The 23952-nt window shown below is 38.7% G+C and overlaps 1 protein-coding gene across 16 annotated transcripts in view; it reads right to left on the minus strand.

The window, feature by feature from the left end:
- Positions 1-23952, minus strand: part of LOC102228431 (NLR family CARD domain-containing protein 3-like) — a 971185-nt gene that overhangs the window by 931248 nt on the left and 15985 nt on the right. For 2 of the 16 annotated variants that reach the window (XM_023329347.1, XM_023329346.1), the window contains exons 8-9: positions 23629-23781; positions 22927-23109 (exon numbers count right to left, since the gene is read on the minus strand). The exons of 8 other annotated variants lie outside the window; for them this stretch is intronic. In XM_023329347.1, coding sequence (XP_023185115.1) covers positions 23085-23109; positions 23629-23781 — 178 coding nt within the window. In that variant the 3' untranslated portion in view covers positions 22927-23084. Of the gene's footprint in view, positions 1-7681; positions 7709-8227; positions 8381-8916; positions 9091-10641; positions 10822-11908; positions 13710-14136; positions 14289-16196; positions 16317-17173; positions 17313-17598; positions 18645-19414; positions 19473-22926; positions 23110-23628; positions 23782-23952 lie in introns of those variants that run through there. 6 more of the 16 variants (XM_023329343.1, XM_023329338.1, XM_023329339.1 and 3 more) reach the window with 6 other exon arrangements.

The raw sequence follows: 23952 nt of genomic DNA on the forward strand, positions 1-23952 counted from the left end.
CAAGATCCTCCATGATGCTGGGTTCAGAAATCAGATAAATCCACTGTTTCTAAAAACCTAAATACTCAAAATTTGGACATTTAGTTGGCTTCAAAACTCTACAAATATTAAATAAAGCAAAACAAAGTTTACTACTGGAAAACATTCAGTGAAAGAGAAGGAGAAACAATTTAAGAGGAAAATGAATCTAAGAAACAATTATCTGGAGCTGAAATGAAACAAATGTTTGTTAGAAAGTGTGGAGCAGATTTATGGAAATGAAAGCCTGAACTGAATTACATCAATTTAAAAATAATCTAAAACTCAGTACATTTAAACAATATGCTGTCTCATAACATGTACACCTAAATATATTGTAACAGAATAAATTATTTTTAGCATAATTCACTGTATTTTGCACAAATTATTTGTAAGAAAGGAAAGTTTTGCTACAGCCTGCTCCCTCTGAGCAACTTTTCTTTCTTCTTTATTCATTCATGTGTGTGTGTGTGTGTGTGTGTGTGTGTATATATATAAAGAGAGAGAGAGAGGTGGGTAGTAACTACTTACAGTTACTCTGTTACTTGAGTTACTTTTTAAAAATAGCATTTCAGGAGTATTTTTATGATGCTGTACTTTGTACTTTTATCTAGAAGTATCTGATGTTGAAGTGATGCGACTCTTGAGAATAATTTCTGGCTGATCTGCCCTCCTTTGCCCTTCATTTCATTTCTCCAGTCTGAAAACAACCAGAAACACTAACCGAGCTCAGAGCTACAGAACCAGGACCAACGGGTCGGTCCAGATTCCAGCAACAGAACAAATGTTTACCTGCTGCTCTAAAGGGGCGGGGCTTAAACAACTGGTTCTGAACTGCAGTCCTGATGAGGAAGTTGCAGACATGAATCATAATCAGAGACCCACTGGTGTCCCAGTCTGTTACTGGGAGAGTGTACTGCAGGAATGCTCTAATGATGCCTCTTGTGATGTCATCAGAGGCTCGTTATGAAACAACTGAACAGAAATACGGAGCAGGACGTGTTGCTCTGCAGGAGACAAACTAGAATTTATTCAGAAAGCTGAGCCAGAATCTACAATTTCATCCTGGAAACCAGTTTTTAATGATTCAGCTCAATTCTTCCTCTAAAACCAGATGTGAGTCTCTGAGGTCAAAGGTTTCTGACATCAGGAGGAAGAGCAGCAGAACCAGTAAAGATACTGGAACCAGTTCAACTCAGCAACAGGAAACTGCAGCTTTAAAAAAGTATGTTGGTTCTGACAAACAGGAAACCAGAACCCGACCAGAACCAAAGCTCCATGAAGCCAGCAACTTGGTTCTGAAGGAGAAACGGGTCGAGTTCTGTTTCTGGTTCCTCCACAGAGAGAAAACCCAGAGAGAAGAAAACAAGAAGAAGTGAAAACTCACCTGATCCAGACTCTGCTCTGCTGCTAAATGGAGTCTGAACTGGTTAGTCCTGATCCTGATCCATACCTGAGGCTCCGCCCCCTTCCAGGTAACTTTAAGCATCTTGAAGCACCTTAGGCTCCTCCCCCCTTTTCAGGTGACAACAAACACCTTTATTTTCATGTTTTCCTTTGTATTAGTTGAGCTGTAAAACTTTAGGCCAGATTTGAACTTTTTCAGGTTTTTCTCAGTTTTCTGCTCATTTCCAGCCAACATTTTATTGCAGGAAATCATTTCAGGAAGGAACCAGAAGATTCAGGAGTCTGGGAGATGTGACTGTAACCGACCTGAACTCTGAGGCCCCAGAGCGCCCCCTGCAGGATCTGCTGCACCATCACCGTTTCCAGCAGCAAATCAATCATCTGTTGGTCCAGACAGAAAAGCTGAAGCTGTCAGTGAAGCAGATCTGAAGCTGAGCAGCAGAAACCCAGAAGAACTGGAAGCATCAGCAGGAGATGAACTGGACCTCTAGGATCACTGATGCTGCAGCTGAGGAAGAGGAGGACGATGAAGGTGAAGCTGCCATCCTCACACTTCCTGTTTATCAACCCAAGAAAGCAGAAAACCTGCAGAAAATCAGCTGAAGAAGAACCACGAGAAGCTGGAGACGTCCTGCGCCCTCTAGTGGCTGATTGAACTACTGCACTGGGAGAACTGGACCTTGATGCTACTGCAGCTCAGCGACTGGTTTCTCTCTGAATGGACCAATCAGAACCAGACAGGAAGTAGATTCAGCTCTGAGACAACTATTTACAACTACATACTTACACATATGTACAACATTTTAGTGTTTCTAAACACTTTTATTTAGAAAACATAAAAACTATCAGCAGTTTTCAGAGGAAAGTTTTAAAACATTAAAACTTAACCTTTGAAATCAAACCATATAATTGTTTACTAAAATATTTCTTCATTGCTCCTGTAACAATAAAACTTAATAAATATCTTGTGTTTTTATTAGACCTTTATATCAGTGTTTTCAGAGTCCAGGTGTCATTTATTAGAGAAACTCAACATCTGCTTTATTATAAATACATTTTCTTTCTAGTTTGCTTTTTAAAAAAACACTTAAATAAAAAAATTAAAAACAGTGATATCTAACATTTTATTTCTTGACTGTCTGGTTGTCGATTCTCAGTTGGAGAAAAAACAAAACAAAAAATATATTATTGACAAATATTTAACATTTTCTAGTGTAAATTTCCACAAATGAAAAGTTTGCATCTGCCCTTGTGATGGACAGGCCATAGAACATTATTATTATATGAGTCTCCTGAGTCTTTCTCATTTGGGCCATCAATGAATTTCTAGGAGACAAAATGAAACATTTGGGTTTATTTGACTCCAGTACTTCAACCTCGAGGTAAAGAAAACAAAGGAGTCAGTTAATGAAACCGATAACATCCATTAGAACAATGAGGCAAATCCTTTGTTTTGTGCCTTTGTTACAAGCTCTCATCCATGCTGTTACATTCATTACTTGGTTGGTGTTTTTGTACATTCATGGACAGAAATATGTCGTTTTTCTGTAGTTCAGTGGGACTTTGATCAGGGGATTGTTGGACAAGGTGTTGAAACCTGGAGATAAAATAGTCTAAAGTAGGTTTGATTCATTTTTCATCAGGATGTTTTAAGAGGTTATGAAGAGCTTTAAAAACCCAACCTACTGCAGAGATGAGATATTATCCCACTTTCTCAGTCAGGAGAACATCTGATTGGCTGGTCAGTGTCCTGCTGGTTCTCTCTTATCTCTACCTGCTGTAGAAATGAACTGATTCATCTAATTCATCTAGGAGGGGTGGAAGTGTGTCATTAAAGAGAGAAATAGGAAAAAACTGCTTTTTATGATGGAATAGTTAACAATACAGGGTTTATAATTACCTGACTGATATGAAAATGCATATTTCACCAAATGCTAAATAATAAATAACAGCACTTCAAATTGGACCCATATGGTCAGGATAACAATCGGGCCCCAGATGATATTTACCACAGATTAAGAAACTGACTGTGGGTTTAATGTAGAACAACTCAAATTACATTTATTTGGCCTGAAATATCAGTTCTGCATTCTGGTTTAAACAGCAAAATATTCTTAGAAAAACATGGAGCAGGTTTGTTTCAACTTTAAAAATAAATTTGTTGCATAATTTGGAATATTTCTTCCTACAGTAATCACTGTGTGTGAAGTATCTGGTGTTGGATCATGAAAAACGTCAGTCTCTCCAGAACCAGGAGACTCTTTGTGTCTTGAAAGCCTCTCATCGGTCAGGAAAGGTCCAGAGAGCCGAGAGACACGGAGGGACTCGGAGCAGCAACACTTACCTCTGTTAACAAGTCAACAAGTTATTTCCATCCTGTGGGTCAAAATGGACGCTGTTCTGAAGGAGACCAAAGTTGGTTTCAATTTCTTTTTTCACACAAAGTCACACTTGTGTTTTCTTCAGCATCTAGAATCAAAGTTTAATTCATCTGAATAAATATTAACAGTTCAATTTGAGTTTACAGAGTGAAACAAAACTAGAATAAAGATAGAAAACTTTAACTATTTCTGTTTTGCTGTTATTGATTTGAAGCTGAGCAGCTTTTTTCATGGATTCAGCTGAAAACCAGCAGAACAAACTATTTTTATTTTTGATGGTGGATTATGAGCGCTCACTGCCCTCTGGTGGTGAACTATCGTAACTACAGGTATTCCTATTCATGTTGACTCAACCAGATCATTTGTTTAACTTAATTTGTTCTCATTTTCACTTTTATCAGTTCAAATAAAATCAACTTAAATTAATGTTGTTAAAGAGCCACTACAGGGTTAATAAATGGAAAAGAAAATTAAACTTACTTCAGAAAAATCTTCTCAAAAAGATAAACTGTCGGTAAATATGAGAATCAAAGCCTGAAAAATACAAACAATAAAAATGTGCTTGTGATAAAATCCAACCCGCTGAGATCAGAGCATTGAGCAGGATGAAAATATCTAATGGAGAAAAATTAAACATAAAAAGTTAAAGCTTAAAATATAACTAGTTAATATTACTTAGTTAATTGTATGACTGAATTAATCTGTGAATAAATTTATTAAACATAAAATAATTTGTTGATGCTGTTAATTTTATTTAAATACTTTTATCTGTTTGACATGACTATCTAGGAATAGGAAAATTATATAGTGGTGGTTGAAAACCTCAGCAGTTTAATTTGGTGCTTTTGAATAAACATTTCAGGGAGGAAAAAGAAAAACTAAAACATTATTTAATATGAAAGCTAACCGAGAATATTAACTCGTTTCTGTAGCTCTTAATGTGAAAGTACCTACCGGAAGTGAATATGGTGTGTAAATTCTCTAGCTTATTAGAGAAGCTGTAGTTACCATCTGAGTCCACTAGAGGGCAATAACCGCCCTGCTCTGAGAGAAGTTCAGTTTGCTTCTTCTGCATCAATCTTCTAAATGTTTCCAGGATAATTTAATCGATCATAAATATTCTCCTAACTTCTAACCGCAAAATCAGCGTCTAAACCAGAGTTGTAGAGCTTCGTTTCAGCTCTGATGGAGCCAAAGCTCCTCTGAAGCTGCTGCCAGAGTCTGTTAGCATCGTTAGCTCCGTTAAGAGTCTCTGCGGCTGTTTTCAACTCCGTGGAGCTGCTTCTAGTTCATACTGACCGATAAAACACTGATTGTATGTTAAAGTAGGCAGAAGAGTTAATATTAACATTAAATTGTTAATTTTAATAATAATATTTATAATGAGTGATATAAACGTGATCAACTTAGAAGTCAGAAACCAGCTGCAGCTCTACAAACTCACCTCTAGATTCAGAACGGGATATTTCCGCCCTCTGGTGGCCATAGTGGGAGCTACAGTCCTGATAATGCTGCATTATTTACATTTAATATCCACTTCTCCACTTTATATAGAGAAAAACTAACAATTTTCCTCAGTTATATCCACCGTTTTCCGACTCAAATATGATTTTGAAATATTTTAAATATATTCGATGTAATATTTGTAATAAAGAGTTTTAAAACTTAAAAGATAGCTGATGTGTTAAACTCTTTACAGGAAGTTTTGTGACTCTAATTTAATGGTATTAACATATGCTGACTTGATAAAAGTGAAGATTAAAACAAAGATAAACAAAACCTCCGGCTGAAAAATGTACTTGAAGAATGTCTGTAGTTACGACAGTTCACCACCAGAGGGCAGTAAGAACTCACTCAACCATCATAAAACTGATCAACTTTATACTTTTCACGAAACAGTTTCTAATAACTATATTGACTTAATTCTGTAGAGAGTAATCTGCAGAATTAAGTCAGGATTCGTACTTTATGTTATTAGAACTGGAGAATCTTTATTAAAACAATTCAAAACGAAAAGTAAATAACAGCTACTTAGAAATAGTAACGGCAGGTGGAAATGTAGTTACCTAAAAAAAAAACCTTAAATTTTATTCAGTAAAAATCCTTACAAAAATATTAACTGTGGGTAATTTTGAGAATCAAAGTCTGGAAAAACTATAAACATAAAAAACATATTTATTAGTGATAAAAGTCAACCAGCTGAGATTTGAGCAGAATAAAACCATCTAAAGGGAAAAAATAAATAAATATTTTTAAAATTAAAAACTCGATGAAGCTTTTAAAAATATTTGAGCACTGTAGTAAACAATATTATTTCAATATTTAGGTTTGTTTTTAACAAGTTACTCACTCTGTACTGCACTCCTGTGGTGACACACTGTAACTACACACTAAAATCCTTCAGACGAGCTTAATGATAAAATTGAATAATGATAAAACTTTGATCGATTATTAGTGAACTGAAGAACAGGCGCTGCTGTCCAGCATCAGAGTTTAGATCCGCAGCTGCTGATAATCAGCTTGTATGTAAAACAAGCTGCTCCTGGAGTCTGTTAGCATCGTTAGCATCGTTAGCTCCGCTCAGAGTCTCTGCGGCTGTTTTCAACTCTGTGGAGCTGTTTCTAGTTCACACTGACAGAGAAAACATTGACATGAACCCAGGAGAAGAATCTGCCTTCATTTATCTCACTGGGAACCAGTTATCCCGCTGGTTTGAAGCTGGAAACCAGTTAGCTTCCGCGCTAAACACTCGCATCATTCACAGCAGCGAGTTTCTTATTTATTTTAATTGGTAACCATGACTACCACTAACCAGTATGGATTGCGGACCTGAGCAATGTGTTCAGTCCCTCTGGTGGCGAAACTTGGTAATTACAACTACAATAAAGTTGGAAAAATACAAATACGTTTCCTGTGCGGTCTTTCAAAATAAAACACCGGGAAGTAAAATAACTACTGTTATAGTTTGGAGCAGCTTACCTAAGAAACTTGAAGGAAAAACAATATCGATTAATTAAATGATTGTCATGTATTTTATTTAAACATCTTCAGTCTAAATAATGCAAAAAATAAGCTGCTGCCTTAAATTAGAAGCTTAAAAAAATTCTCAGATCAACTAAAATGCATGTTTCTGGTTTTATTAAAAGAAACTGTCAAACAAAAGATACAAGCTTGAAACATATATATTTACATTTCTTTGTTAATCTGAATACAATAAGCTAAACATCATGGAGGATTAAAATAAAGATGTAGTTACTATAATTACTATACAAAACTTAATTACTTAAATATATTTAGAATGACTATAAAAAATATATATATATTTTCAGATAAAATTATGGATGTTCCTGAAAACTGCTCTAAGATTAGAGTTTCTGTGGGACATCCAGTTCTAAACTGGTTCAACTGGTTTCTGTGATGGAAGCTGAAGTTTCTCTGCAGTTTCCAGTAAAGCATCTTTTTTTCTGTGGAGCTTTGAGGAACATTTTCATGTCAGCAGAAGGAAGAAGCAGCAGAGAAAAGAGGTTTGAAGTGTCTTTCATGGCTTCAAAGCTGAACTGAAAATGATTCCCATGTTTCCATTCTCAGACCATTTCTGGTTCCAGGATGAAAATGAATCAGAGAGAAAAAAGATCAACTTTCCAGTTGAATCCAGTTCAGATCAAAACTCCATGAGGCCTCTAAATGGAGCCCAGTTTGAATTGGATCTTTATTGATCCAAAGAGACAAACAATATCAGACACTGAATGACAGACATGAGAAAATAAACAGGAGGAAAACCTTGGAGGTCAGAGGTCATCATCATGATCCAGTCAGTCTCTTTAGACTCAAACTGCTGCAGCTTCAACCTCTGAGGATCAGCAGGACACTGAGACCATTTTCTACTTTACAGAGATCAGAACCTGCAGAGAGAAGAAGGAAGGAGAGAGCAGATCAGTGAGTGTTTCCAGCCTCTCTCCAGCAGCAGTCAGTGACGCAGCACATCCACTAGATGGTTTCCAGGCTGCAGTCAGACTGATCTCAGAGCTGTGACCAAGATGAACCTGATCAGTTGTTTCCTGTTGAACCGAGAGAACAAACAGATCTGAGATCAGATCTGCTGCTGCCACAGTTTGATGGATGAGGACCACTGTCTCTAGACATGTTGGACGGCTGGACGCTGGAGTCCAGCTGGACTTCCTGGAGACATGGACACAGCAACAACACTCATCTTCACACCAACACAAACGCAGGAACACAGCAAGCTGCTGCTCCTCTGATTGGCTGATTGCTGTCTCTGTGTCCAATCAGGAAGCTTGAACCATTCTCCTCCCACTGAGAAGCTGCAGCTTTACTGGGAACACTGGATCTTTACTTTGATGCTAACTGGGTTTAGTTCAATATGCTGACAGCAGCTGGACTCACTACAAACATTTACTTACATTAAAGTCTTTACAAGATTCTTCAGCTGCTGAACATCTGAATCATTCAGATTGTTCTCTCTCAGGTCCAGTTCTGTCAGACGGGTCGGGTTGGACTTCAGAGTTGAGGCCAAATAATCACAGCTGATCTTTGACAAACTGCAGAGATTCAATCTGAATAAAGAATAAAAGATGTGAGCTGAAGCCAACAGGATGCAGGTTAACCAGTCCAACAGAACCAGTTAAAGATTCTCATCAATATTAATGCCAACAAGTTGCTGCTTCAATAAAGACCTGCTGACTTCAGAACCAGAACCAGAACCAGAACCTGGTACTGGGTCATGTTGTGTTGGAGGATTTTAGTCAGTAAAATCATTCCAGGTTCTGATCAAAGTGTTGAAGCATCAATCATTGATTATTGATTAGTTCCTGTCAGATTCCAGGAATTCACTTTTCTAGACTGGGTTGAATGACCTTTGACCTGCTTCACATGAGGGGGATTTCTACACACTGGGGGTCCGAATGCTGCCCTGTTCTGACCTCAGATCAGCAGGTCCAACTCAGTTACACAGAGGGACTAAATTAAACTCTGGATCCAAGTCCAGGAACAAACTCAGAAAATATTTATTAGAACAGAAGAAATTAATTTGATTTATGATCAATTATATATAATTATTCACAGAAATATCAATAACTATATAATTACATACATCAATGTCTCCAGTCTGCAGCCTTCAGTTTGTAGAAAACCACAGAGCTCCTTCACTCCAGAACCTTCCAGGTTGGTCCAGCTCAGGTCCAGTTCTGTCAGATGGGTCGGGTTGGACTTCAGAGCTGAGAACAGAGAAGTCCAGCTGGTCTCTGACAAACTGCATTTCCACAACCTAAATAAAGAATAAAAGATGTGAGCTGAAGCCAACAGGATGCAGGTTAAAATATGAACAAATAAATAATAAAAATGTAGAAAATTAATTTCCCTGAATGTAAAAGAAACATGATTGTTAGGTAAATTGTATTATTAGTAATTATCAAATATTTGTTGTATCATGTAGCTTTTGTAGTTACATTTAGATAATGTTTCTGTATGTTATTTAATTCTGATTCTTTCCTAAGGCTTCCTTGAGAGAGAGAGATGATAGATATTCTCAGCAGGACTCCCTGGGAAATGGAGGTGTTAATTGCTCCCAGCAGAGTTTTACAAGCCTGACAATAAACTCTGCTCTGTGCTTCTTTGTGCTACAAAGCCGTTGCTTTGAAGCTATGCAACGTGTCCGATTCAACGCCGTGCTTGCAGCAAAAGGGATCTAGAGTATAGATAACGTGTCTAGATTATTGAATGTCATTAGCGCTGTAACTATGTGCCCCTCCACCCTTTTAGAGTTGCAGCGCCCCTTGTGGCAGGGTTCCTAAAGAGCAATAAAAAGAGAGGAACAGACAGATGTGTTTCAGAGCGGTTGGAGATTTGTAACTGAAAGCACATCTCTGTCTGCTCTCCTCGCGAGAAACAAAGAATCTAACTCTCTTGTCTTTCCTGTGTTTGTTTAATAGGTATTTAGACCTGACAATGATGAACTGATTCTAACATCTGATCCAGTCAAACTGATTTAAAGAGTCCAAACCAGCAGAACCAGAACATTTGATCAATAAATAAACTCAAAGTTTTCTATCAGCCTGGATGAGTTGAGCTATTTCTGCTGGTTCCTGATCATCAGCTGGAGACCCGACTTGGTAACTGGATCAGAACCACTCAGTTTCTTCATTAATGGCCTTGGGTTCTTATTAAAGCTGCTGAAAGCCAATGGAGGCCATTATTTCCTAAGGAGACGTGACCTGATGAAGCATCATCACAGAGACGAGGCTCCAACCGACTGACAGCTGTCAGACTGAAGAGGACGGTTCCTCTCTGACCCGGCCCAACAGAACCACAGCTTCAGGACAAAGCTGAGGAACCTGCTGCTGCTGCAAACCTCACTTTCATTCATTTCATCTAGATTTGCTTTTCTACAATCAGTCATTTCTTAGATTTGGTCATTAATGATGATTTGAACTTGTCAGTGTTTGTGGCTCGACTCTGGAGGAACAACATTTCATTCTGGATGTAAAGATGAGAATCAGAAATGAGAAATAAAACAATCTGAATCTTTACCAAACCAAACTGAAACATCTCCATCATTAATTTACATCATTTGAATTATTTTACTCATTTTGTTCATCAGTAAAAAACATTTTATAGTAAAAACTGAAAAACAAAGTTCAATAATCTCAAAGTCTGATATAAGAAAAAAAATAATATATAAGGTAAAAAGTTTTAGAGATTTTATTCTGACATTTAAACGGGTTGTTTTAAAATAAAATATATTAGAATAAAAGCATTAATTAAACTAATGTTTAAAGTATAAATGAATGATTTTATTGTATAAATAAAGAAAACAAACCTCAGATTCTTCACTTTACTGACTGAACTCTCCAGGATCTCAACCAGAGGCTTCAGATCAGAGTCTCCACCTTCATTTATGTTGATCTGATTTATTTCCAGTTCAGTCAGATCTGGGTTGGACTTCAGAGCCGAGGCCAAAACTTCACATTCAGCCTTTAGGAGCGAACAGCCACCAAGTCTGTGATTATAGAAGAAATAAATTCAGTTCTAATGAAACCAATCTGGATCATAAACAGACTAAAATATGATAACAGTGATGTCATCATCTGATCAACATCTGATCTTCAATCTACTGAGTTTGACCCCACAGAGAATCTGTGCAGTTCCTGGTTAAAGTCCAGGTTCTGGTTCTGGTTCTGGTCCAGGCTTCATGTCCTCAGACCTTCAGCTGCAGTCAGATGTTGAAGATCTTCTATCATCTGTGAAGGAAAGTTCAGTTTTCTCTGCAGCATCTGATGGAGCTGCAGCATCAGAGCCTCAAAGGAGCTGAAGCAGCTGATGAAGAGGCTGACTGAGCTGATGAAGGAAACTACTGGAGATGATGGAGAGGAGGAGGAACTGCTCACAGCTCTGACTTGGACTAGACCATTTGGCTCCTTGAGATCTTCCACCAAGGAGGAAGTGAGTTAGAAATGAAGTGAGCAGAGCAGGAAGTCCAGCCTGCTGTGGACCTCTGGCATCTCTGGGTTTGTTTAGCCAATATCTGCTGCAGCATCTAGAATCATCATCATCATTAATAATAGTAGTATATTCTATAGAACCATAGTTCCCAGCAGCAGGTTATTAAATGCTGCCACAGAGGAAACTGGGAGCAGACCAGTATCATGATGCTCCCAGTTCTGTCTCCGTTCATCTGCTGGATTTGAGGCTTTATCAAAGTAGAAAGTGGACAATCGTCAACCTGCTGCAGCTAAAAGCTTCAGATTGTTCTGGTCGTCCTGCAGAGCAGCAGCAGAACCGGTCCTTCTGGTTCCTCAGGTCTGAACCATCTGGACCTGTTCAGAACCTCAAGGTTTTCTATTCATTTCAATCTGAAAACTGATAAGCAGTGGAATATTTTTAAAATGATCAAAATGTCTAAAACCAAAAGCTGCAGCTGTCCTGGATGAGCTGAATGTTTAGATGGTTGAATGGCTGAAATAGTCCAGAGGATGAAGGAAGAAGTTAAAGACCAAAAACATCCAGAAGCAACTTGAAGAAGAAGAAGAAACAGAAGGACAATAGAGCTGAATCAGCATTCACACAATGAAAACATCTGGACTCACCGAGCCTTTCTGCAGTTCCTCACAGCTGGAAGCAGTCTCCGTCGTCCATCTGATGATGTTTTGTACTTCTCCAGGTCCAACTCATCCAGAACCTCTGACATCTGCAGCATGAAGGCCAGAGCTGAACAGTCAGTCACTGAGAGCTGCTCCCCTGAATCCAGCAGCCGTTGGATCTCCTGATAAAATGAGACGTCGTTCATCTCCACCAGACAGTAGAAGATGTTGATGCTTCTGTCAGTGGAGATTCTATCAGTGTTCATTATATCTTGGAAAGGAGAGATTATTTTAGTGTTCATTTTAGTGTTCATTTCCTTCAGGTTGGTGATGATTCTCTGGATGGTTTCTGGACTGTTCTCTGTCTGACCCAGCAGATCTTCTAAGAGTCTCTGGTTGGACTCCACAGTGAGACCATGAAGGAAGCGGACAAACAGGTCCAGGTGGCCATTTTCACTGCTGAGGGATTTCTCCATGACTTTCTCCATAAACTCATCTAGAGATGTTTCTCTATATTTTTCTCCCAGAAACGTCTTGATCACCTCTGACTTCCTGCTGGTGAAACAGTGGAGCATGTAGACTGCAGCCAGAAACTCCTGGATGCTCAGATGAACAAAGGAGTAGACAGAGATGTCGCACGTCCCTCTCTCTCTTTTAAACATTTCAGTGAACACTCCTGAGAACAACGCAGCATCTTTGATGTTGATGCCGCACTTTTTGAGCTCTTCGTCATAGAAGATCAGGTTTCCCTCCAGCAGCTGCTCAAAAGCCAGTTTTCCTAGAGACTCAATCAGCTTCTTGTTCTCTGGACTCCAGATTGATCTTGTCTTTTTTCCTCCATCATACTTTTCCTTCTTGATTGCGAAGTTAACCTCCAGGAATGCTATGTACATCTCAGTCAGAGTCTTTGGCAGTTTTTCTCCCTCTCTGGTCTTCATCACATCCTCCAGAACTTTAGCAGTGATCCAGCAGAAAACTGGGATGTGACACATGATGTGGAGACTTTTTGATTTCTGGATGTGGGAGATGATCCTGCTGGCCTTCTCTTCATCATCTCTGAATCTCTTCCTGAAGTACTCCTCCTTCTGGGGGTCAGTGAACCCTCTGACCTCTGTTGCCATGCCAACACACTCAGCAGGGATCTGATTGGCTGCTGCAGGTCGTGTGGTTATCCAGAGGAGAGCAGAGGGAAGCAGTTTCCTCCTGATGAGGTTTGTCACCAGAACATCCACTGAGCTGGACTCTGTAACATCAGTCAGGATCGGATTGTTGCTGAAATCCAGAGTAAATCGACTTTCATCCAGACCATCAAAGATGAACAGAACCTGGAACGTTTCAAAGCTGCTGATTTCTTTGGTTTTAGAAAATAATTTATGAATCAGTCCTAATAAGCTGAACTTTTCTTCTTTCAGCATATTCAGCTCTCTGAAAGTGAATGGAAATATGAAATCAATGTTCTGGTTGGTTTTGCCTTCAGCCCAGTCCAGAGTGAACTTCTGTGTTAACAGGGTTTTCCCAATGCCAGCCACTCCCATGGTCATCACTGTTCTGATTGGTTGATCTCTTCCAGGTGGGACTTTAAAGATGTCTTCTCTTCTGATTGTTTCTAGTTTCCTGGATGCTGTTTCAATGTGTCTGACCTCATGTTCCTGGTTGACCTCTCTAGTTAACCCCTCTGTGATGTGGAGCTCTGTGTAGATCTGGTTCAGAACGGTTTGATTTCCAGGTTCAGCGACGCCTTCAGAGAGACTCTGGAACTTCTTCTTCAGAGACGCTTTATGGTCAGGCTGATACTGACCAACAATATCTGAAGAAAGAAAGAAAAACAAGCAAAATAAAAACAATTTGCAATATTCTTACAAGTAACTGGACTAATAAAGTGGCCAGTTTGGTTTTTCTTCATAAACTTCTATGAATAAAACATAATTCAATAATTAGAGAAAACTAAATGAAAGTTATTCCAACATCAGTCTCAGGGCCGGCCCAAGGCGTAAGCAAACTAAGCAGCCGCTTAGGGCCCCAGAGCCACCAAGGGGCCCCCTCAGTGGAGCTGATTTTTTTTTATAATGATTCTTATGTCATCAAAATAACAAAAACACACAATTTCATAAAGAAGTGATTTGTTTTTACAATATATTTGATAATGTATGTAGAAATTGTTGGATCTGTTAGACGTGGATCTGGTTCCACAGAGACGATAGAAGGAAGCTCTGATTGGAGGAGTTCAGTCTCACCTGGAGCACAGCTGCTCTGATTGGCTGTCATCAGTCTAGATCCTGTTCTGGGTCGTTTCCCACACTGGGGGCAGCTGGTACAGACCGGATCCATCAGAACATTCTGACCCAAAGCACAGCAGGATGGATGTTCCTCCTCACCAAAGCTGCTCCTGTGAAGACATTTCTTCATCACTGAAATATTTCACTAGCAACAGGCTGGAGCTGAAGATGTTCATGAAGGTCCACCACAAACTATATCTGGTATCAATAATGATACCAGATATAATACAATTGTGTTTGTCCATCTGAATCTGTTCTGGGACAATAATCATTATTCTGTCTGAGCCAGAGTAGAAAACTGATCCATCAGAGGCTGAAAAAACAAAAACTGACTCTAATCTGGATTCCTGTGGAGAAAATTGGATCCTTCTTTAATGGTGGAACACCAGTAAACACGACTCAGCCCCAGTTTGCATTGATCTGAGCTCTTTATAAAGAGCTTTATACTGTGGCAGAGAATTATGTGGACATGCTAGCAGAGCTAACAACAAGTCATCTAAAGTTCATGTTTTTATTAGTCATATAAAGTTGGGTCGACTAAATCTGACTTCATGATGATCCTTTGGACTTTGGTTCTGTTCACTTTGTTGTTTTTTTTGTCCTGATTTATTGTTTGCAGTTGTAGTCTTTAGTTACAGTCCATTTTCATTGAGCCCAGTTCCTGTTTTATTCAGGTGGTCTGGTTCCTTTTATGGACTTGGTTCTGATTTTCATCTGATTCTGCTCGTCTCGCCTGTTTCTGGGTTCCTTTGTCACCAAAAGCATTAAAATCAGGTTCTGTTCAGCCCGTCTGGTTTGTCTGGATAGAACCTAAAATGAAGCTGAAAGTTCTATTTTTTTCTCCATCTGATCTGATTGGTTCAAGGTGTTGAAAATCAAATAGATTATTAAAATAATCAATCTCTACAGTCTAATATTAATATTCACATTTTAACATCTGAAACCATCTGGATTTATTGGTGAATTTACAGAAGAGATCAGAGTTTAGAACCGGTACCAAGGACCACAAAATTGACCCAAATGTTCGAATCAATATAAATAAATTCTTTTATTCAGCTGTTGCACTGAGGGTTAACTGTTAATAAAACATTTATATGAAGACATTTTTGGCACTAATGGCTGATATTTAACAGTAATTTAACAGGTGGAGAGAGGAGAGGAAAATATGAAGCAAATGAGACGGGAATCAAACCCACAACCTTCACATCAAGGATCAAGCGCACCACCACCATACACTCTAAAACATTTACTATGTATTAAACAAAGAGTCACTAAATAAACTAGAGGCACAGAGAGCCTGAAGGTATTTCACTTCAATAATTATCTATATTTACTGAACTCAAAGCAGTTCATGATAATCACAGTGTGTTCAGTGATTTTGTGATAACCAATAACTTTCTGATATATTGATCAGCTCTGATGAATCTAAAGCCAAGTTTCTTGGTAAATCAGTTTTCTTTGTTCCAGTTTATGGTGGATGGTTGATGTGGATCAAACTGACATTTATTTAGTGAATTCAGCCTGACAGTCGGTCTGGGACATAATTATGTTTTCTGACATTTAATATCTGAGCCTTTTAGGAGATTATTTCACTTGTTATGAGGAAAATGTTAGAGTTTAATCATACTTTAGTCTCCAGTCTGACCCTTAACCTTCTGTCTGCAGCTGGTTGGTGTCAGTGAAATGAGCGCTGTGATTGGCTGAATGTGATGGTGGAACAGGAAATGCTTGTGCTTCTATAAATGTCCCATCATCACCGTTATTGTTCCCACTCCCACAGACACCAGACCTCTGTGGAACCTGGAAGCTGCTGCAGCTTCAGAAACACAAAGGAAAATATTCAGTTTTTCCTCCACAGTTGGTTCTGGTCTCTTAAAGCCCAGTTTAGGTCACTATTAAACTTAAATGGTTTAAATTATATTTGTTGTCTACCTGCATCAGTTTTTAATCAGAATCAAAGTTAAACCCTCATTGGTTTCTTCAGAGTCACATCCACCAGTTAGAAACTGGTTTCTTACTCTGGTTCTGATGGTCCAGGTTCAGTACTGAACTCGGGAGGTTTTCGTTTGGAGTCATCACTCCTCATGGATGGACAGCTGGATCCTGGAGGTTCTGCTCTCCATCTGTGGTTCTGCCCTCTGAAACACAAACATGTTGTTATTCAGATCATCAATCAGTGAGAAACTCTGAGATAAAAACCAGAGAAGAAGATCTGAACACAAACTGCTGCAGAAAAGCAGAAGGTTTAAAGCTCCAGAGTGAAACATTCATGTTGGGTCAAACTCCACATTTTCTCTAGAACTGGTTCTACTGGTCTGGGTCACATGGGTCAAATCAGAACCTGTTGGACAACAGGCTCATATCCCAGTTCGATGGATCTGATCAGATCATATTTCTAGGAATTATTCCACAAAGTTCTTCTATAATATCCATTAATAGAACTACAAAGCCCAGAATGCACTGCACAGCATCGCATTGCTGCCATCTAGTGGCAGAAGGTGGAGATCAGAGGATCTGGTCCATGATATCAGAACCAAAGTTGTTTAGCTAGTAGGAGGAGCTGATGTGGGTCATTAAAGACCAGAACCCAAGAACCGACCAGGAAGCAGAACCAGGAGACCAGCCCAGTCCTCTACAGCTGCTTTGACCTTTGACCTTTCTGTTTGGAGCTGCTGAGGCTCAGTGGGCGTGGCCAGGATGTCAGCCTACCTGGATAAACTGGACCCAGAGTTTCACATATATAATCTGAGTCGTTGCTCCTCACATTTATTGGTTGTTTTTGTTTTCATCCAACATTTTTATCATTGATTCATTCAGACTTTCATTCAAACTCTACTTATTTACTGACCAACATCTTCCATGTTTATTTAGCTTTAAGCTCATGTAAATTAAAAATGAAGTTACTTTTCATTCAAACAATGAGATCAACCAGTTAATGTCATTTATATTTTATCTCTATAGAGTCACATGAATCCATTAGAAACTGGTTTCTTACTTTGGTTCTGATGGTCGAGGTTCAGTACTGAACTCCGGAGGTTTTCGTTTGGAGACATCACTCCTCATGGACGGACTGATGGATCCTGGAGATTCTGCTCTGTTCTTCTTTAGATCAGGATCTTCCATCTTCTGAACTTCTGGAGAGAGAAACCAGAACCAGTCAGTGCAGTGATCCAGTTCCAGTAACTGTCCTGTGAAGCAGAAAGCTGGTTCCCATCATAGATTCAGAGGATCAGAGGAACCTGATTCCAGCACAACCTCAGAGATTTCTGAGAATTAAACATCTCTTAAAGCTCACTGAACAGGAAGCATGAAAACAATAAATACACACTGAGGCTGAGGTTCATCACATGGCAGCAACACAGGCTGTGATTGGTCAGTTTGCACCTTTATGATGGTTAATTTCTGCTTCTGATCACTTACTGAAATCCACTTCCTGCTTCTGCGCCATCTTTTATCTGGAAAACGTGAACGATTCATTATGTTTCAGACTTTATTTCATAAATAGCTTAATTTGCACTTAGTTTGAATGGAAATTAAAAATACCGCATTAATACACACTCCGAGAAAAAAATATTTATGCAAGTATGGAAGCCATAATATATCAGTACGTAAACTGACTATAAAAAAATCATTTATAAGAACATTAATTTAACACATTTTACTTCATGAGGAACAATATTCCTTTTAAGAATTGGTATTGACTGTCAATCATTCTAGGATCTGATTTCCTTCAGGCTGAAATGAAAACATCTGTAAATCCTGCTTGTTATTATCTGACTGAAATGCGTCGCTACTATCACCAGGTGGCAGCATCAGCTGCAGAAAGCTCCTCCAGAACGGAGTCTGGCCTCCTGCTCTGGTGTTTAGTTGTCAGGTAAGCAGAGTAATAATTGCCTTTGGAAGATCATCCTTCATTAAAATCTTCTCTCTAGTCTTTGTCTCACTGTGATGCTGTAATAAATCTGATCATGTTTTTAACAACATAAGGACGAAGTAAAGACATCACACACTACTTTAAACAGCTGGGAGTTGACCTTGATGATGACCTCAGCTGGCAAACAGCAAACTTTCTCTACAGACTCTGGAGGTTTGGTGATTGTTCTGATGTTAGGAGGATTTTTACAGCAGAGCGTTACATGCTGCTTTGGTAACCTGACTGTAAAATCAGATTTTAACGGATAAAACCAGCAGAGAGGATTGTGGGTAGGACAGCTCCTCTGTCTCCTCCAGAACTGTTGGAACTGATCAACCTCAGCAGGCAGACGGGATTTTAACGGATGTTTTCCTGAACTCAGGGCCGAGCAGCAGAGATTTCCTTTTTTTTCCGTAACAACCAATCATTCTTTCCTTTATCAGGTAAAGTTATCAATGAACACAGAGCCTGAGAGGAACAGGTCCAGAAGAACAAACTACCAGATAACAAACTCCTCACTTTAGCTCCTCAATAAAGAATTAGACATAGTGGACAGACAGCGGAGCACCTTCTCACATAGGCTGCTCCAGCTCCGCTGTCGTAGGGACAGATACAGGAAATCCTTCCTGCCACATGCCATCTCACTGTACAATAAAAGCTAAATCACTGTTCTGCACTAATCAGTCCAATTTCGCACAACTGCACTGTGGCAAACTTGCTGCACATATATTTACAGATACATTCTGTTCTGCATTTTGAATCCTTGCAAGGTCTGCTCTAAGCTGCTTTTTATATTGACAGCATGTCATATTTTATTCTTATTTATCTTGTCTACATTGCTACTCAGTGGTGGATGTTGTGTGTCTTGTCTCTATGCTGCTGTAACTGCGAAATAATTTCAATAATTTGCTGGGATGAATAAATTCTATTCTATTCTATCTATTCTAGAGGTTGGAGCAGCTGTTTGATTTTAATCGATTTAATGTCCATATTAATCTATAAATGTACTGATTATTTTGGTGATGATATGGAAGAGTACAACGCAGGCAGCAGAACCAAACTAAAGTCAAATTTCTCCAAGAGAGACGATTAAAGAGACTTTATCAGGATAAACGGGTCGGTCCAAGATTCCCACTGACAGAACAAAGGTTTGAACTTCCTGCTTCTGTTAGTTTGAGTAAATCTGTCAGAAAATAAAAGCTTCGTCTGTTTCCTGTGAAAATATGAAGAGCTGAAGCTGAAGGAGAAACGGGCCGAGTTCTGGTTCTGGTTCCTCCACAGAGAGAAAACCCAGAGAGAGGAAAACAAGAAGTCAACACTCACCTGATCCAGATTCTGCTCTGCTGCTAAATGAACATTGACCCCATTTCTCCTGCTCTGATACCTGACTCCTCCTGAGGCTCCGCCCCCTGCCCAGGTGATTTTGAACACCTTTAATGTTTTCTTCCCTTTGAATCAACAGTGAGCAGAGCTGGAAAACTGAGCTCAGATTAAAACTTTTTCAGGTTTTTTTTTATTTTTAGGTCATTTCCTGTTAGCTTATCAATAGAGGAAGTAGTTCAGTAAAACAGGAAGTGATCAGCAAAAATCCTGGGATTAGATCTGATCGCTTTAGTTCAGCTTTAATATTTCTTTAATATTTATTTCTAGTCTGGAAAACATTTGGCTCCATTTCTAGGCGGATCATTTTCTGACTGCTTCCACTTCTTTAATCATTAACCTTTATGAAGTGCCTACTGCAAGGGTCAAAGGTCGATTCCACTTTATTATCCTGGTGGCAATTCATTTTACAGCAGACAGTAAAACAGGAACAAACCAAACTCTCACAACAATCAAACAGTTTCACAAGTTACAAAGTGCAGCTGATGGTGTGAGTGACTGAAGCAGTAAGTTCTGGTGGTGGTGAATCTGCAGCTGATGGAGGAAAACAAGGTCCGTCCTGATTGGACGACTCGGATCCATCAGAACAGCTCACTATGGTCATTAAAGATATTTAACCATAAATCTTTACAACACTCTAAAGTCTCTTCTGGTTCAAACTCTTGGCAGCAACAGGTTTAGTTTGGTGATCAATAACTAACAATACGAACTTCCAGGTTTTAGTCTAAAAAATTGTGGAAATGTGAAGGAAAGTCTGCAATCAACTGTATTCTAGCGAATGAACAAGAGCCACGTTCTGGTTGCAATAAAAGAGGTGTTTGTTAGTGGTTCTGAAACTTAAATATCCAAAAGATTGGAGGTTTTATTTTCTGATTAAAAATCACTTTAATAATTAGAAAACATGGAGATTTATAATTATGGTTGAACAATTAAAATACAACTACACATTCAGCTGACTCAAATCTGAGCATAAGCAGGACTTGAACATGAAATCTTTGGGTTTGCAGAGCAGCACCTCTAACCTCTCCACCAGGCATCCTGCTGGTGGGATATAACTGGGAAGACTGGTGTTGACTCCTAGTTGGTCAGTGACCTGGTGAGGTTGTTATCTTGGAATATAATGGTTGATTATAAGTGATCACTGTCCTCTGGTGGTGAACTATCATAGGATATTCCAACACTCCAGGCCTGTCAGGGCACTTACTTTTATGCAAGTGATTATAATTTTTCCTTCACTTCCAGTTTTTATCATGTTGAAAAGAAATATGGCACTAAGTTTTCCAAAATATTTTGTTTTTTCCTGTGTTTTGTATTTAAAGAACTCCATTTTTCTCTTCAAGCTCTTGTTTTAGTTTGATGGTGGTGCTTTCACTCCTCCGTCAGTGTCACTCCAGATTTGAACTGATGTCCTTCATAATTCTGGTTCTACAGCAGAGCCAGTGGACCACACGATCTTCCACGCATTGGAAGTTTCTCAGGACACATTTATCTTTTCTGCTGTCAGTGGTGACAGAAGTTGAAAAAGCAGGTGTTCTTTGCAAATTTTCACCAGGATTTGAAGCCTTATCTTTTGTACTTGATATATGATGTCATAACCTGCAGACCACACGATTTTCCACGCTTTAGAAGTTTCTCAGCGCATTTGTCTTTTCGGATGTCAATGTTGACAAGAGGTTGACAAGACAGGTAATCTTTCTGAATTCCTTGGAGGAATCTGTCAAACTAGAGATGAAAACTTAAATAAATACATTTTAATTTCTGTGTTGATCTGAATACAAAAAAGCTAGACAGCATGAAGGATTAAACTAAAGGTGCAGTTAATATATTTGTACACAGTTAACTACGTATAAACCCAAACAAGGAACATTATTAAAAACTTTATCATTTATTAAACACCAAAAAACCCACATTGCATGGAAAGAAATATGAAAAAAATATAAACAAATCAGCACATTATCCAAATAATTCTCTGAGGTATAAATAAGTAAGTAAAAATCACAGTAAAAAGTCCTGATGTGACACATCAAATCCTAAAGTTCTTTATCTTTTTATAGTTTCTAAATTTCTAGGTAATGAAGTTTTGCATCATATTCATTGATTCTCAGTTTGTTTTTGTGATTTACTCTTTTAACTCCATGTTTCATGTTTCACTTTAAGTTTTCTAAAAATATGTAAAATCGTTTTTTTTTTTCCATAAAGAAGCAGCAGGGAAAAGAGGTTTGAACCATGACTACCACTAACCAGTATGGATTGCGGACCTGAGCAGTGAGTTCAGTCCCTCTGGTGGCTAAACTTGGTAATTACAACTATTATAAAGCTGGAAAAATTACAAATACGCTTCCTGTGAGATCTTTCAAAATAATACATTGGGAAGTAAAATAACTACTGTTATAGTTTGAAGCAGATTAACTAAGAAATTTGGAGGAAAAACAATATTGATTTATTAACTGATTCTTGTGTATTTTATTTAAACATCTTCAGACTAAATGATGCAAAAATAAGCTGCTGCCTTAAATTAGAAGCTTAAAAAATTGTTAGATCAACTGAAAAGGATGTTTCTGTTTATGAAACTATCAAACTAAAAATAAAAACTAAAAAAATATATAAATTTTAACATATTTCCTGATCTGAATACAGTAAGCTAAACAGCAATGAGGATTAAAATAAAGCTGCTGTTACTCTATCTGTACACGGTCAGCTGCATAGAAAAAGCTCCAACAAAGAACATCATTAAAAATTGTATTGGTTTATCATTAAACACCCAGCAACACACATTACATTAAAAGAGATATTAAACAAATAAAATGAGCCAATCACCACATTACCCCACTAATTCCCTGAGGCCTGAATAAATCAGTAAAATCACAGTAAACAGCTATGATGGGCTACATTGAGTCCTAAAGTTTTACAATTAAAACACGAAATATGGAGTTAAAAACGTAAACAGCCAAAACAAACTGACATATTAAAGCACTGAGAACCAATGACTATGATGAAAACTTTATTATTTACAGATTTTCAGAACAAAAATAAGAAGATAAAAATATGTAAAATCTTTTTCTTCAAATTATAGATGTTCCTGAAAACTGCTCTAAGATCAGAGTTTCTGTAGGACATCCAGTTCTAAACTGGTTCAACTGGTTTCTGTGATGGAAGCTGAAGTTTCTCTGCAGTTTCCAGTAAAGCATCTTTTTATCTGTGGAGCTTTGAGGAACATTTTCATGTCAGCAGAAGGAAGAAGCAGCAGAGAAAAGAGGTTTGAAGTGTCTTTCATGGCTTCAAAGCTGAACTGAAAATGATTCCCATGTTTCCATTCTCAGACCATTTCTGGTTCCAGGATGAAAATGAATCAGAGAGAAAAAAGATCAACTTTCCAGTTGAATCCAGTTCAGATCAAAACTCCATGAAGCCTCTAAATGGAGCCCAGTTTGAATTGGATCTTTATTGATCCAAAGAGACAAACAATATCAAACACTAAATGACAAACATGAGAAAATAAACAGGAGGAAAATCTTGGAGGTCAGAGGTCATCGTCATGATCCAGTCAGTCTCTTTAGACTCAAACTGCTGCAGCTTCAACCTCTGAGGATCAGCAGGACACTGAGACCATTTTCTACTTTAACCTAAATGTCTTCCACCTGCAGAGAGAAGAAGGAAGGAGAGAGCAGATCAGTGAGTTTTTCCAGCCTCTCTCCAGCAGCAGTCAGTGACGCAGCACATCCACTAGATGGTTTCCAGGCTGCAGTCAGACTGATCTCAGAGCTGTGACCAAGATGAACCTGATCAGTTGTTTCCTGTTGAACTGAGAGAACAAGCAGATCTGAGATCAGATCTGCTGCTGCCACAGTTTGATGGATGAGGACCACTGTCTCTAGACATGTTGGACGGCTGGACGCTGGAGTCCAGCTGGACTTCCTGGAGACATGGACACAGCAACAACACTCATCTTCACACCAACACAAACGCAGGAACACAGCAAGCTGCTGCTCCTCTGATTGGCTGATTGCTGTCTCTGTGTCCAATCAGGAAGCCTGAACCATTCTCCTCACACTGAGAAGCTGCAGCTTTACTGGGAACACTGGATCTTTGCTTTGATGCTAACTGGGTTTAGTTCAATATGCTGAGAGCAGCTGGACTCACTACAAACATTTACTTACTTTAAAGTCTTTACAAGATCCTTCAGCTGCTGAACATCTGGATAATTCAGGTCGTTATTCGCCAGGTCCAGATATGTCAGATGGGTCGGGTTGGACATCAGAGTTGAGGCCAAATAATCACAGCTGATCTCTGACAAACTGCAGTCATACAATCTGAATAAAGAATAAGATAAGATAAATCTTTATTGTCATTGTCAGAAGGATAACGAAATTCAAAGGGTGCCATCAGAATAAAAGATGTGAGCTGAAGCCAACAGGATGCAGGTTAACCAGTCCAACAGAACCAGTTAAAGATTCTCATCAATATTAATGCCAACAAGCTGC

This window comes from Xiphophorus maculatus, chromosome 24, assembly GCF_002775205.1.
Source record: "Xiphophorus maculatus strain JP 163 A chromosome 24, X_maculatus-5.0-male, whole genome shotgun sequence".
Taxonomy (NCBI): domain Eukaryota; kingdom Metazoa; phylum Chordata; class Actinopteri; order Cyprinodontiformes; family Poeciliidae; genus Xiphophorus; species Xiphophorus maculatus.